An 11,594-nucleotide genomic window follows, 5' to 3' on the forward strand; every position below is an offset into this window, starting at 1 on the left:
GTGGCTTATCTCATTGCCAAAGGACAGGTACACTTGTTTAACACTCTGTGGGGTGCTGATCTCATCAAAACAAAAGCTGGCAAAGTCACAGCCAATCAGAATATTTTGATTGCGATTTTGAGCCAATGAGATTTCACTGTCGGTGGAGCTACTCAGGAAGACGCCCTATCACTCAATACTGTTTATTAACATGCTAAAGAGTCGATTTATCATGCATTTTGTTGTGCTTAGTCCATTTTCAGCCTGCAGGGGGCGTTATGACATTTCCATCCATGAAAGTTTGACCTCTAGGAAAGATGACACTGTGTTTGATCTCAGTCTGATCTTTCTTTTAAGTCTTCTCTGTGTCATATTCTCTAGGATGTGGATATGATGGATCAGAATGGCATGACCCCTTTGATGTGGGCGGCTTATCGGATGCACAGGTGCGTGTGTATTGTGAGAGGACATGTATTTTTTTGCCATTGCCAGATGTAAAGCTAATTAGATGGGATTTCTGCAGTGTTGACCCGACACGGCTTTTGCTGACGTTTAACGTGTCGGTGAATCTGGGTGATAAGTATCATAAGAACACGGCTCTGCACTGGGCGGTTCTGGCTGGAAACACTACCGTCATCAGCCTGCTGTTGGAGGCCAATGCTAATGTCGACGCTCAGAACATCAAGGTAAAGTCCAGACGCCTACACTAGCATACTGAAATCAAGTGTGTGGATTGGTGGTACTTTTTTTTAAATTATTTTTATTATCGGCATCGGCTAGGAAGTTTTCTTTTTGGCCACTAAGTGTTGAATGCAGAACTTTTATTTTGACACCCATTCTCCATCTCTATCCGTTTAATGTCTTCTTTATTTAACAGTTCTGTCTGATAATTGAACAGCAAATGCTGTAACACCTTTTCACACTGTATGCATTCAGCAAAAATGCATTTTAAAAAAGTATTTTAATATTTAATAAATATTTAATGCCACAAACCTAGCTAGCTCCAGTTGTTAGGGATACAAATGCTTTTTTGCTGTGTGCTGTATGTAAAATTAGTGTTATGTGGTCTTTATTTGAGAGAATATGATTCCTAGTCCGCACTGACTTGCCAAATTACAGTGCGTACTTTCGGTTATAGTGTTTACTTCCTTTTATTTGGTATTTTTAAACTTCTTGATTTGTTAAAAAATGTATAATAGGATTACAGAATCAGAAGTTGCTATGCAAAGTATAAATCAGTCTATTTGACTTATTTATGAGCAAGTTCAAATCATTTTTTTAAATAAATTCATTTTCCAATTATTTATTTCTAATTATTTTAGTACATTTTATTTAAAATTAATATAAATTCCATTGCAGTAATTATTAAGTATATGTTATATCTTTAAATTAAATAGTGTAATTTCTGCTTAGTGTTATTGTAGTATTATTTATATACTATTATAGTTTTTATTCATTTTTGTTAATTTTAAATTGTTTATTTTTCATTTGGTTATATGTTTTGTCATGTGTAATTTTTTTTATTTTAGTTTTACCTTTAGTTTTATTTCAGTTAGTAATTTTAAAAGTTGAACTTAAACTTTTTCAAATTTTGTTTAATTTTTTTATTTACTCATTTTATTTTATTTCCCATGAACAGATAAATGTATAATAGTTATAGATTTAATTAATGATAACCACACTGGTGTACATGACATCTAATAATATTTGTTGCTTGCAGGGGGAGACGCCACTGGATTTGGCCAAACAGAGGAAAAATGTGTGGATGATAAATCATCTGCAGGAGGCCAGACAAGCCAAAGGTTACGACAGTCCCTCATATCTGAAACGGCTCAAAATGGACAAGGTAGAGCAACGATCAATTACCATTAAGGAGAAATCAAAATGTATTGCATGCACTCAGACGTTTCTCTGTCCGTCTGCAGGAGTTCAGGCAGAAGGTGATGTTGGGAACTCCGTTCCTGGTGATCTGGCTGGTGGGATTTATCGCCGATCTGGACATTGACTCCTGGCTCATCAAGGGTGGGATGTATGCAGCGATGTGGCTCGTCGTGCAGTTTCTGTCCAAGTATGACGCCGTATTACCCATCTGTGGTGCTGCTCAGCCTTTTAATGCATTCTGATGTGAATGCAAAGCATGATCGCTAATATTTGATCTCTGCTTCTAGGTCTTTCTTCGATCACTCCATGCATAGTGCTCTTCCTCTGGGCATCTATCTGGCCACTAAGTTCTGGATGTACATCACCTGGTTTTATTGGTTCTGGAACGATATCCTTTCAGTTGCTCCATCCTGTGCTGTCAATTTGATGATCATAATAAGGATTTGATGCGACTCAATCAGGTTGATTAAACCCACTTAATCAGAATATTGTATTTAGCTCTTCTGGCACAGCATTATTTATCAGCAATAGCAACAAATCCAGCCTTTGCCTTAGTGATTCACATAAGCATCCATTTATATGTTTGTTGACTCAGATGAATATCAGGATAAGAATGCTGACAGCAGGAAACCAGGCCACTTTTTATCCAAGAGCTAAAGAAATTTATATCTTCCTTTGAAAACATCTTGTCTTTCTGTCTTTGTTGTTTTCCCGACATGAAACTTAAAACTGGGTCGCTGAAGTGATGCAATTTATATGGCAATATCTCACTTTTCAGTGTTGAAAGATCTGAAAATGATCTGGTAGAGAAGCTTTTTTGTTTAAACGTTCACTTGGTCTGACAGACTTAATGAAAGGAAATGATGATAGAAATATGAAGTTTAGCAGTACGCTCCAGCGTCTGAATGTTTTCATTCATTTACACTTTATGAAAACATAAACTGAGATGAAAATATCCCCCTTTCACCCTTGGTTTACTGACGCCAACATGAATTAGTGGGTTTTTCTGGAGTTGAGCTGTAAGCGTAAAATTCTGGGCAGATGCATAATTTTTGACAGGCTTGACATGGATTTGCCTAATTTTCCATGAAAATTTTTATCAGGCGAAACTCGCACAATAAATGTAGTGAATTTGACACCTTAAGTGATATAGTGTGGGTGAGAGAAGGGCTGGGCGGCTTGACAGTATGTATTGTGCAATGGTAGAAATGTGTCAAATACTGGTAGATACTTCCACACGCTTATTGGTGCGGAGTGAAGCTTTACATTAATTACAGGAGAGAAAGACCCAAAATTAAGTTTTGCAAAATAATAAATGCAATTGGGAACAGATTTGGAGAAATGTAGCATTCCATAACTTGCTCACCAATGAATGCTCTGCAGTGAATGGGTGCCGTCAGAATGAGAGTCCAAACAGCTGATAAAAACATCACAATAATCCACCACTCAAGTCCATCAGTTAACATCATGTGGATTATTGACATGTTTTTATCAGCTGTTCGGACTCTCATTCTGATGGCACCCATTCACTGCAGAAAATCCATTGCTGAGCAAGTGATGGAATAATAAATGTTTCCAAATCTGTTCCTATAAACAAACAATATCATCTACAAATCGGATAGCCGGAGGGTCAGTAAACTGTCAGTAGATTTACATTTTCATGTGAATTATTACTGTAAGGGGTCTTTGTTATTAAGCAGTCTTTTGTTATGAATAATGTGATCCATCAATTTGTGTCCATCAATTTTATCAAGAAGAAATAATCAATTAAGATGGAGCACTTTTCATGTGTGATCTATTTATTTTTCTGGATTATCCAACATTTGGCATTCCTCTATAGTTATTTAATATATATAAACAGTGTTTTGTTGAATTTCCAGTAAAAATAACTATATTTTGTTATAAATGATGACTGTGATATATAATTACTCATACTGTGATATAATATTCTGTTCATGACGCCCACCATTAGGTGAGAGAAAGCCAGTACAAACACAAGAAAGCAGAGTTCTTGTCTGGTAATGACAATGTTGCATTTCTGTGGTTATGGTGCTGTCAAACAATAGTGGTAAAATAGGATTTCTTCCCAAAGCTGAAGCATTTTCTTATCTCCTAAGCAAACCACTCAAGATGTGACTCATGTCTGGATCTGCATCTCGAAAGAAGCTGCTGAAATGTGGTTCGTGTGGCTGTAATTGGTGGTTGTGGAGTGATGTTTAGTGTGCACAGAACCGGCGTGTGTCCAGGTGCTTCAGGAATAGAAACAATTCGCTTAAATGCAGCTGCAGCTAAAATCACTGAAATCAGATCGAGAGCTCTGGGTGGATCCGTTTCCCTCTCGCCTTTATGAGAGAAAGACCCAAAATTAAGTTTTGCAAAATAATAAATGCAATTGGGAACAGATTTGGAGAAATGTAGCATTCCATAACTTGCTCACCAATGAATGCTCTGCAGTGAATGGGTGCCGTCAGAATGAGAGTCCAAACAGCTGATAAAAACATCACAATAATCCACCACTCAAGTCCATCAGTTAACATCATGTGGATTATTGACATGTTTTTATCAGCTGTTCGGACTCTCATTCTGACGGCACCCATTCACTGCAGAAAATCCATTGCTGAGCAAGTGATGGAATAATAAATGTTTCCAAATCTGTTCCTATAAACAAACAATATCATCTACAAATCGGATAGCCGGAGGGTCAGTAAACTGTCAGTAGATTTAAATTTTCATGTGAATTATTACTGTAAAGGGTCTTTGTTATTAAGCAGTCTTTTGTTATGAATAATCTGATCCATCAATTTGTGTCCATCAATTTTATCAAGAAGAAATAATCAATTAAGATGGAGCACTTTTCATGTGTGATCTATTTATTTTTCTGGATTATCCAACATTTGGCATTCCTCTATAGTTATTTAATATATATAAACAGTGTTTTGTTGAATTTCCAGTAAAAATAACTATATTTTGTTATAAATGATGACTGTGATATATAATTACTCATACTGTGATATAATATTCTGTTCATGACGCCCACCATTAGGTGAGAGAAAGCCAGTACAAACACAAGAAAGCAGAGTTCTTGTCTGGTAATGACAATGTTGCATTTCTGTGGTTATGGTGCTGTCAAACAATAGTGGTAAAATAGGATTTCTTCCCAAAGCTGAAGCATTTTCTTATCTCCTAAGCAAACCACTCAAGATGTGACTCATGTCTGGATCTGCATCTCGAAAGAAGCTGCTGAAATGTGGTTCGTGTGGCTGTAATTGGTGGTTGTGGAGTGATGTTTAGTGTGCACAGAACCGGCGTGTGTCCAGGTGCTTCAGGAATAGAAACAATTCGCTTAAATGCAGCTGCAGCTAAAATCACTGAAATCAGATCGAGAGCTCTGGGTGGATCCGTTTCCCTCTCGCCTTTATCATCCAACAATAGAGCATCTCCTCTGAGGATTGAGCTCTTGTTTTTTTTCTGCTGTAATTGTTGCCTGTATGCAGCGAAACAACTGACACACTTACAGGAGAAACTGATTTTCTGCATTTGTCAGTGTCTTTTTGGACATAGTTTGCCTCTGGTTGATGGAGACGCTCGTGTTACATGCAGATGTCAAAGCCACAAGTCAAACAGGAAATGTTAAATAAATAATTCATTGAAATGTGGAAGCTCAGAATTCCATGGAACTTTCGGTCTCAATTCAAGAAGTCATTTGTCAAACTGTTCGATTTAAACGGGGTGAGAGAAAGTACACTTCACTAATTTACTAAACTTGTGAAGTTTCTTAGATTTTTAATAGGGATATGAGTTTGCACGTCTTAAGAGGAGCACAGTTTGATTGACTACTAGCTCAGTTATTATTTTTTGTCGTAAGATTTGTGATGAAATCATTATTTTAAATAGGTTATTTTCACTAAATCAGTGGGTCTCAAATGATACATTCAAAACAGTCTGATTCAATAAATTGGTCCAAAAAAAGTATACCCTGTTGATTCTTTTGCTGTGCCATATTAAACATAACTTCCTTAACTCTCCACACATCTCCCTTTCGTCACCATCCACCTGCCCTTCCTGCTCAACAGTCTAGCTCTCTTCTACAACTTTGGCAAGTCCTGGAAGTCCGACCCTGGTATCATCAAAGCATCCGAGGAGCAGAAGAAAAAGGTAAAATCTCAATCTGCAGATAAAATGTACTCACCCTCAAGTCATCCAAGATGTAGATGAGTTTGTTTCTTCATCCGATTTGGAGAAATGTAGCATTCCATCACTTGCTCACCAATGGATCCTCTGCAGTGAATGGGTGCCGTCAGAATGAGAGTCCAAACAGCTGATAAAAACATCACAATAATCCACACCACTCCAGTCCATCAGTTAACATCTTATGAAGCCAAAAGCTGTATGTTTATAATAAACATCCATCATGATGATGTTGCTTCTGGCCAAAATACAAGTCCATAATCCATAATATTGCTTTCTCCAGTGAAAATGTTGTTTCATCTGAATCAGGGGAGAAATCTGTACAGATCAAGCACCGTTTACAAGCCAAAATGGTCCAAAATAAATATGTGGGTGAATTTTGATGTGAGAGGACAAGAGAATTAACTTTTTCACTGGAGGAAGCGTTATATGGATGTATATTTTGGTCAGAAGTGACAATTTTTTGTTAAAATGCCTTGATGGATTTGTTTCTTAAACACGCAGCTTTTGGCTTCACAAGATGTTAACTGATGGACTGGAGTGGTGTGGATAACTTGTGGATTATTGTGATGTTTTTATCAGATGTTTGGACTCTCATTCTTATGGCACCCACTCACTGCAGAGGACCCATTGGTGAGCAAGTGATGGAATGCTACATTTCTCCAAATCTTCGAGTGGTATGATTCAGGGCTTTTTAACTTGTGCCAGTAAGCAACCATCCAGAACACTGATGCTTTATGCACAGTAATACACCACTCTCATTTTCTTCAGAAAATGAAAAAATGCTCTGCTGTTTTCTCTTCGTCTCTCTTCAGACTATAGTTGAATTGGCAGAAACAGGCAGTCTGGATCTCAGCATATTCTGCAGCACCTGTTTGGTAATTATGACTCTTCTATTCTGCACACTGCTGCTTGAACACAGTCAGTGTTGGCAAGCTGATAACTCAAAAGTCTGATTTGCATTGCAATTTCCATCGAGGTGCCCGTGCATAAAACACTCACTTTAACGGCCTGTTCTCCACAGATACGGAAGCCAATCAGATCCAAACACTGCGCTGTTTGCAATCGATGTATCGCCAAGTTTGATCACCACTGCCCATGGGTCGGCAACTGCGTAGGTGAGTTTTTCAGGCCTATACCTACATTAAGTCCCACCAACCATCCACCTCACATGTTTTTCCACCTGACAATAACATGAAAAGTCAGAGATTGGCCAGGAAATTGTTCACTATTGTGAAGAAAGCCCATTTAGCATCCCATAATCCAAATCTTGGACTAATTTGAGCCAAAGGCAGATAGTTGAGGGAATGTAAAGTGGCAGATATGACTCATTCCTTTCATTTGTCTTGTGTTTTTCTCCTCGTTGTTTGCGGACAGGAAGTGGAAACCACCGTTACTTTATGGGCTACTTGTTCTTCCTGTTGTGTATGATCTGTTGGATGATATACGGATGCATTTGCTGTAAGTACACTTGGGTTTGCATAGTTTTATACGATCAATGAGATGATAAATCCATATAGATCAATTTCAGAAGAAAATAGTATTCATTTTTGTAACACTCTACAAACAGGTTTCATTCGTTAGCATGAACAATACTTAAACAGCATTTAGATTCAACATTTACTAATTCATCATTAAAATCAAAGTTTTATCTGTTAATATTAATGCACTGTGAACTAACATTAAATAGGGTTAATAAGTGCTTTAAAAATATAGTTCATTGTTAGTTCATGTTAGTTAATGCATTAAAGGGATAGTTCACCCAAATATGAAAGTCTTGTCATCATTTACTCACCCTTAAGGTGTTCCAAACCTGTAAAAAAAAAGATATTTTGAAGAATGCGTGTAACCAGTTGACGGTAGCCATTGACTTCTATAGTATGGGAAAAAAATACTGTGGAAGTCAATGGGTACCGTCAACTGTTTGGTTACCAACATTCTTTAAAATATCTTCTTTTATGTTCAACAGAAGAAATAAGCTCATACAGGTTTGGAATGACTTGATGGTGAGTAAAGGTTTTGGGTGAACTATCCCTTTAATATTAGCAAATGAGACCTGAATTATTCCTTTTTTTTTTTTTTTTTCATTAGTAGCATACGTATGTATAATATAGATGAACTGAACATGATTGTGCTCCAATTCTGCAGACTGGAGGATTCACTGTGCCACCAGCTACACTAAAGACGGCTTTTGGATCTACATCACCCAGATCGCCACCTGCTCACCGTGGATGTTCTGGATGTTTCTCAACAGTGTGTTTCACTTCATGTGGGTCGCTGTGCTCATCATGTGCCAGCTCTACCAGGTAAGACACACTCAAGTCCAGATCTGTTACAAAAGCAAGAAAGCTGCCAACCTAGGCTACATTTCCAGAGGCCTTTGTTTAGGTCTTGGGAATCCGCTTCAGTCTGCATGTTAACCTGTGGAAATTGAGTCGGCTCACTAGGGTTTGGAACAGATTTGATGTGTTTTTGTGGTTTGATGTATCCTCCATAGATCGCTGTTCTGGGCATCACAACAAACGAGCGCATGAACGCCAGAAGATATAAGCACTTTAAAGTTACAGCCACGTCCATCGAGAGCCCTTTCAAGTGAGTCCTTTAAACTCATTTCAGGTTGAGCTGGGAACAGCTTATCTATATCTAGAGGAGGATGGTTTGTTTGTCAAGTGGCCGTGACAATAAATCAATTTTATAGAGGTATGCTTTGTATATTAATCATCAATACAGTCTGTAGAATATAATCTATATATACTTACTGTTCGAAAATGTACCTACTAGTGCTTGTTTGGACACAACAATTTATAGAAAGATCCAATTTGACTGATTTGAATTACCTCTAATGAATGTTTTAATTCAAATATCCCCCAAAATGATAATGCTAACAGCTATAGAAAAAGGGTGGCTGATGGTAGGTGTAGTACTGATATACTGTATATAATATAATTTAGTGATGACAAATCACTTGGTTGATTTAGTGCTTATAAGCTATTTACTTACAACATGCCAACATTTTTTTTTATAATTAAAAAAAAAAACTTGAAATAGAATATAAATATTAGATGTAAAACTTAGTTGAAGTACTAATATTGCTTACTCAAATAAAACTAAAACTGAAATAAAACCAAATCAAAACTATTTACACATGTTTGAATGAATAATAATAATAAAAAAAAAATTATAATAAATAAAAAAATGTAAATTTAAACTGAAATTTTAAAAATAAGTGCTATTTAAATCTATTGAAAAGCTAGTTCAAAGTACTGTTTCAGATAATAATAGTTTACATTAATAATACATTTAAATACTAAGATTACTTAACATTATATAAAATGAACTAAAACTTGAGTAAAACTACTCAAATATTTGAACACAATGCACAAAAAATAAATTTAACCGAACATTATAAATAAATGCTGTTCAAAAAATTAAAAGCTAATTCAAAATAGTAATAAAACTTTTAGATAATACATAAGTTGAACTACTAAAATTACTAACTAAAAACAAACTAAAATTGAAATAAAATAAAAACTGTTTAGAAATATTTGAATAAGTAATAAAAATTACAAAATGAATAACAAAACAACAATAAAAATGACAAACCACCTAACAAAATTACTTAAAATTGTTGTTAGTCAGAACTATGACAGCATTGGAATTGGTTGTTTTTAAGTTGCTCCCCTAACGTTGCTCCTCTGTTTTCAGTCACGGCTGTATAAGGAACCTCATAGATTTCTTCGAGCTGCGCTGCTGCGGTCTGCTGCGGCCCGTGGTGGTAGACTGGACCTCCCAGTACACAATAGAGTACGACCAGACGTCCGGCTCAGGATACCAGCTGGTGTAGCGCGGTGAAGGAGAAGAGGGGAGAGGTTTTCCTGAAGTGCTGCTCAAGGGGGACCATCTCCTTCACCAAGACTTGCAAACCTCACCCAGTCAGGAGAACGCATGCTGTCAATGGTTACCGTCACCAACTCCACCCGAGACGCAGGGACACGAGGAACAGGAAGAGGAGGAGTTTAATGACATCAGAGGCGGATGCAGTACAACCGGCTCTCCTCAGTTGGTCAGCAGAGACGTTTGTGTTTTGTTTCGCACATCGACTGCTTTTCGTTTTACCTTGTTTTTTTCCTGTGACCCCTTTTTTGTTGCTTTTAAAGAGATATCGGATCTTAGTCGTGCGCAAGTCCTGGTTCAACCTGGAACTTTGTGTAGGAATGAGAATTAGCATAGCAAAAGCATCAGGCGATATAGCGTTTGTGGTTTTAAGGAATTGTTCTGGCCCAAAATTAGACTTTTATTATTATTTATTCATCCTCATGTCGCATCAAACCCATGTGACTGACTTGCTTACGTAGAACACAAAAAGAGATATTTAGCAGAATGTTCAGGCTGCTCTTTTCCATACAAGTAGAAAGTGTTGTTTTTTTCTACAGAGAAAGTAATACGCTTATGTTTGGAACGACATGATGATTAGTAAAAAACGGTAGGTGAACGATTTAAGCTGCCTTGATTCGTCTGATCATGAATCAGATCAAAACAGGTATCCTATTGACACGCATTCATACGACTAGATGTCCTGTTTAAATAATGTGACTTAACATATTTATTTTAACCTATTTATGTAGTATTTTTCAAAGAGTAATTATGGTATCATCAGGTCATTTTACATTTTAGCATATATGTACATTTGCAGCATGTTTAATAGTTTAGGTGGGGTGAATCCTATGAAACGTGTCAAGAAGCTGAAGCCGGGTCATATTTCACCCAAAAATCGAAAAAAATAATCAGATTGTCTTTTGTTTAGAGAAAACGAAGCCCGTTTTTGCATTTTATTATTGTTTTCATGAAAATTAAATACATTTTCTGCATAATTCTCATTACCATCATGCACAAAACCTCTTCGTTACTGTATTTAAATATCAAAGTATTTATATTATACTGCTTTTAAATTATGCTATTATTTAAATCATTTTATTATAGCCATTGTTTAATGCAAAACAAAAAGAAATACTGTATTGCAATGAGAATTACAACAAAAATGGCTGAACGCATTATGGTAATGAGCACTGGGAAAGAGAAATGTGCTGAATTTACATCAATATAACGTTACAATAATGCAGAACAGTCTTCACTTTAAAAACAAATATATATATACACGCACATAATTTTGTTAATTTTATAAATGTAATTATTAAATTTTTTATGTATGCGCGTGTGTGTGTATATATATATATATATATATATATATATATAAATCATTTTATTATAGCCATTGTTTAATGCAAAACAAAAAGAAATACTGTATTGCAATGAGAATTACAACAAAAATGGCTGAACGCATTATGGTAATGAGCACTGGGAAAGAGAAATGTGCTGAATTTACATCAATATAACGTTACAATAATGCAGAACAGTCTTCACTTTAAAAACAAATATATATATATATATATATATACACGCACATCATTTTGTTAATTTTATAAATGTAATTATTTAATTTTTTATGTATGCGCGTGTGTGTATATATATATATATATATATATATG

General features: G+C 36.0%; 1 protein-coding gene across 1 annotated transcript; it reads left to right on the top strand.

Moving 5' to 3' along the window:
• Positions 1-6: 6 nt before the first annotated feature.
• LOC107583927 (palmitoyltransferase ZDHHC17-like) lies at positions 7-11,200 on the top strand (the record flags this gene model as incomplete). Its single annotated transcript, XM_016270277.1, has 13 exons — positions 7-27; positions 361-425; positions 503-665; positions 1,700-1,825; positions 1,905-2,047; positions 2,148-2,248; positions 5,891-6,015; positions 6,864-6,926; positions 7,073-7,166; positions 7,426-7,509; positions 8,197-8,354; positions 8,546-8,640; positions 9,754-11,200. Coding segments are annotated over 13 exons (1,377 nt in total), but the record flags the coding sequence as incomplete, so codon positions are not given.
• Between the last annotated feature and the right edge of the window lie 394 nt (positions 11,201-11,594).

The sequence above is a fragment of the Sinocyclocheilus grahami genome, unplaced genomic scaffold (genome assembly GCF_001515645.1).
Source record: "Sinocyclocheilus grahami isolate Dianchi unplaced genomic scaffold, SAMN03320097.WGS_v1.1 scaffold56.1, whole genome shotgun sequence".
Taxonomy (NCBI): Eukaryota; Metazoa; Chordata; class Actinopteri; order Cypriniformes; family Cyprinidae; genus Sinocyclocheilus; species Sinocyclocheilus grahami.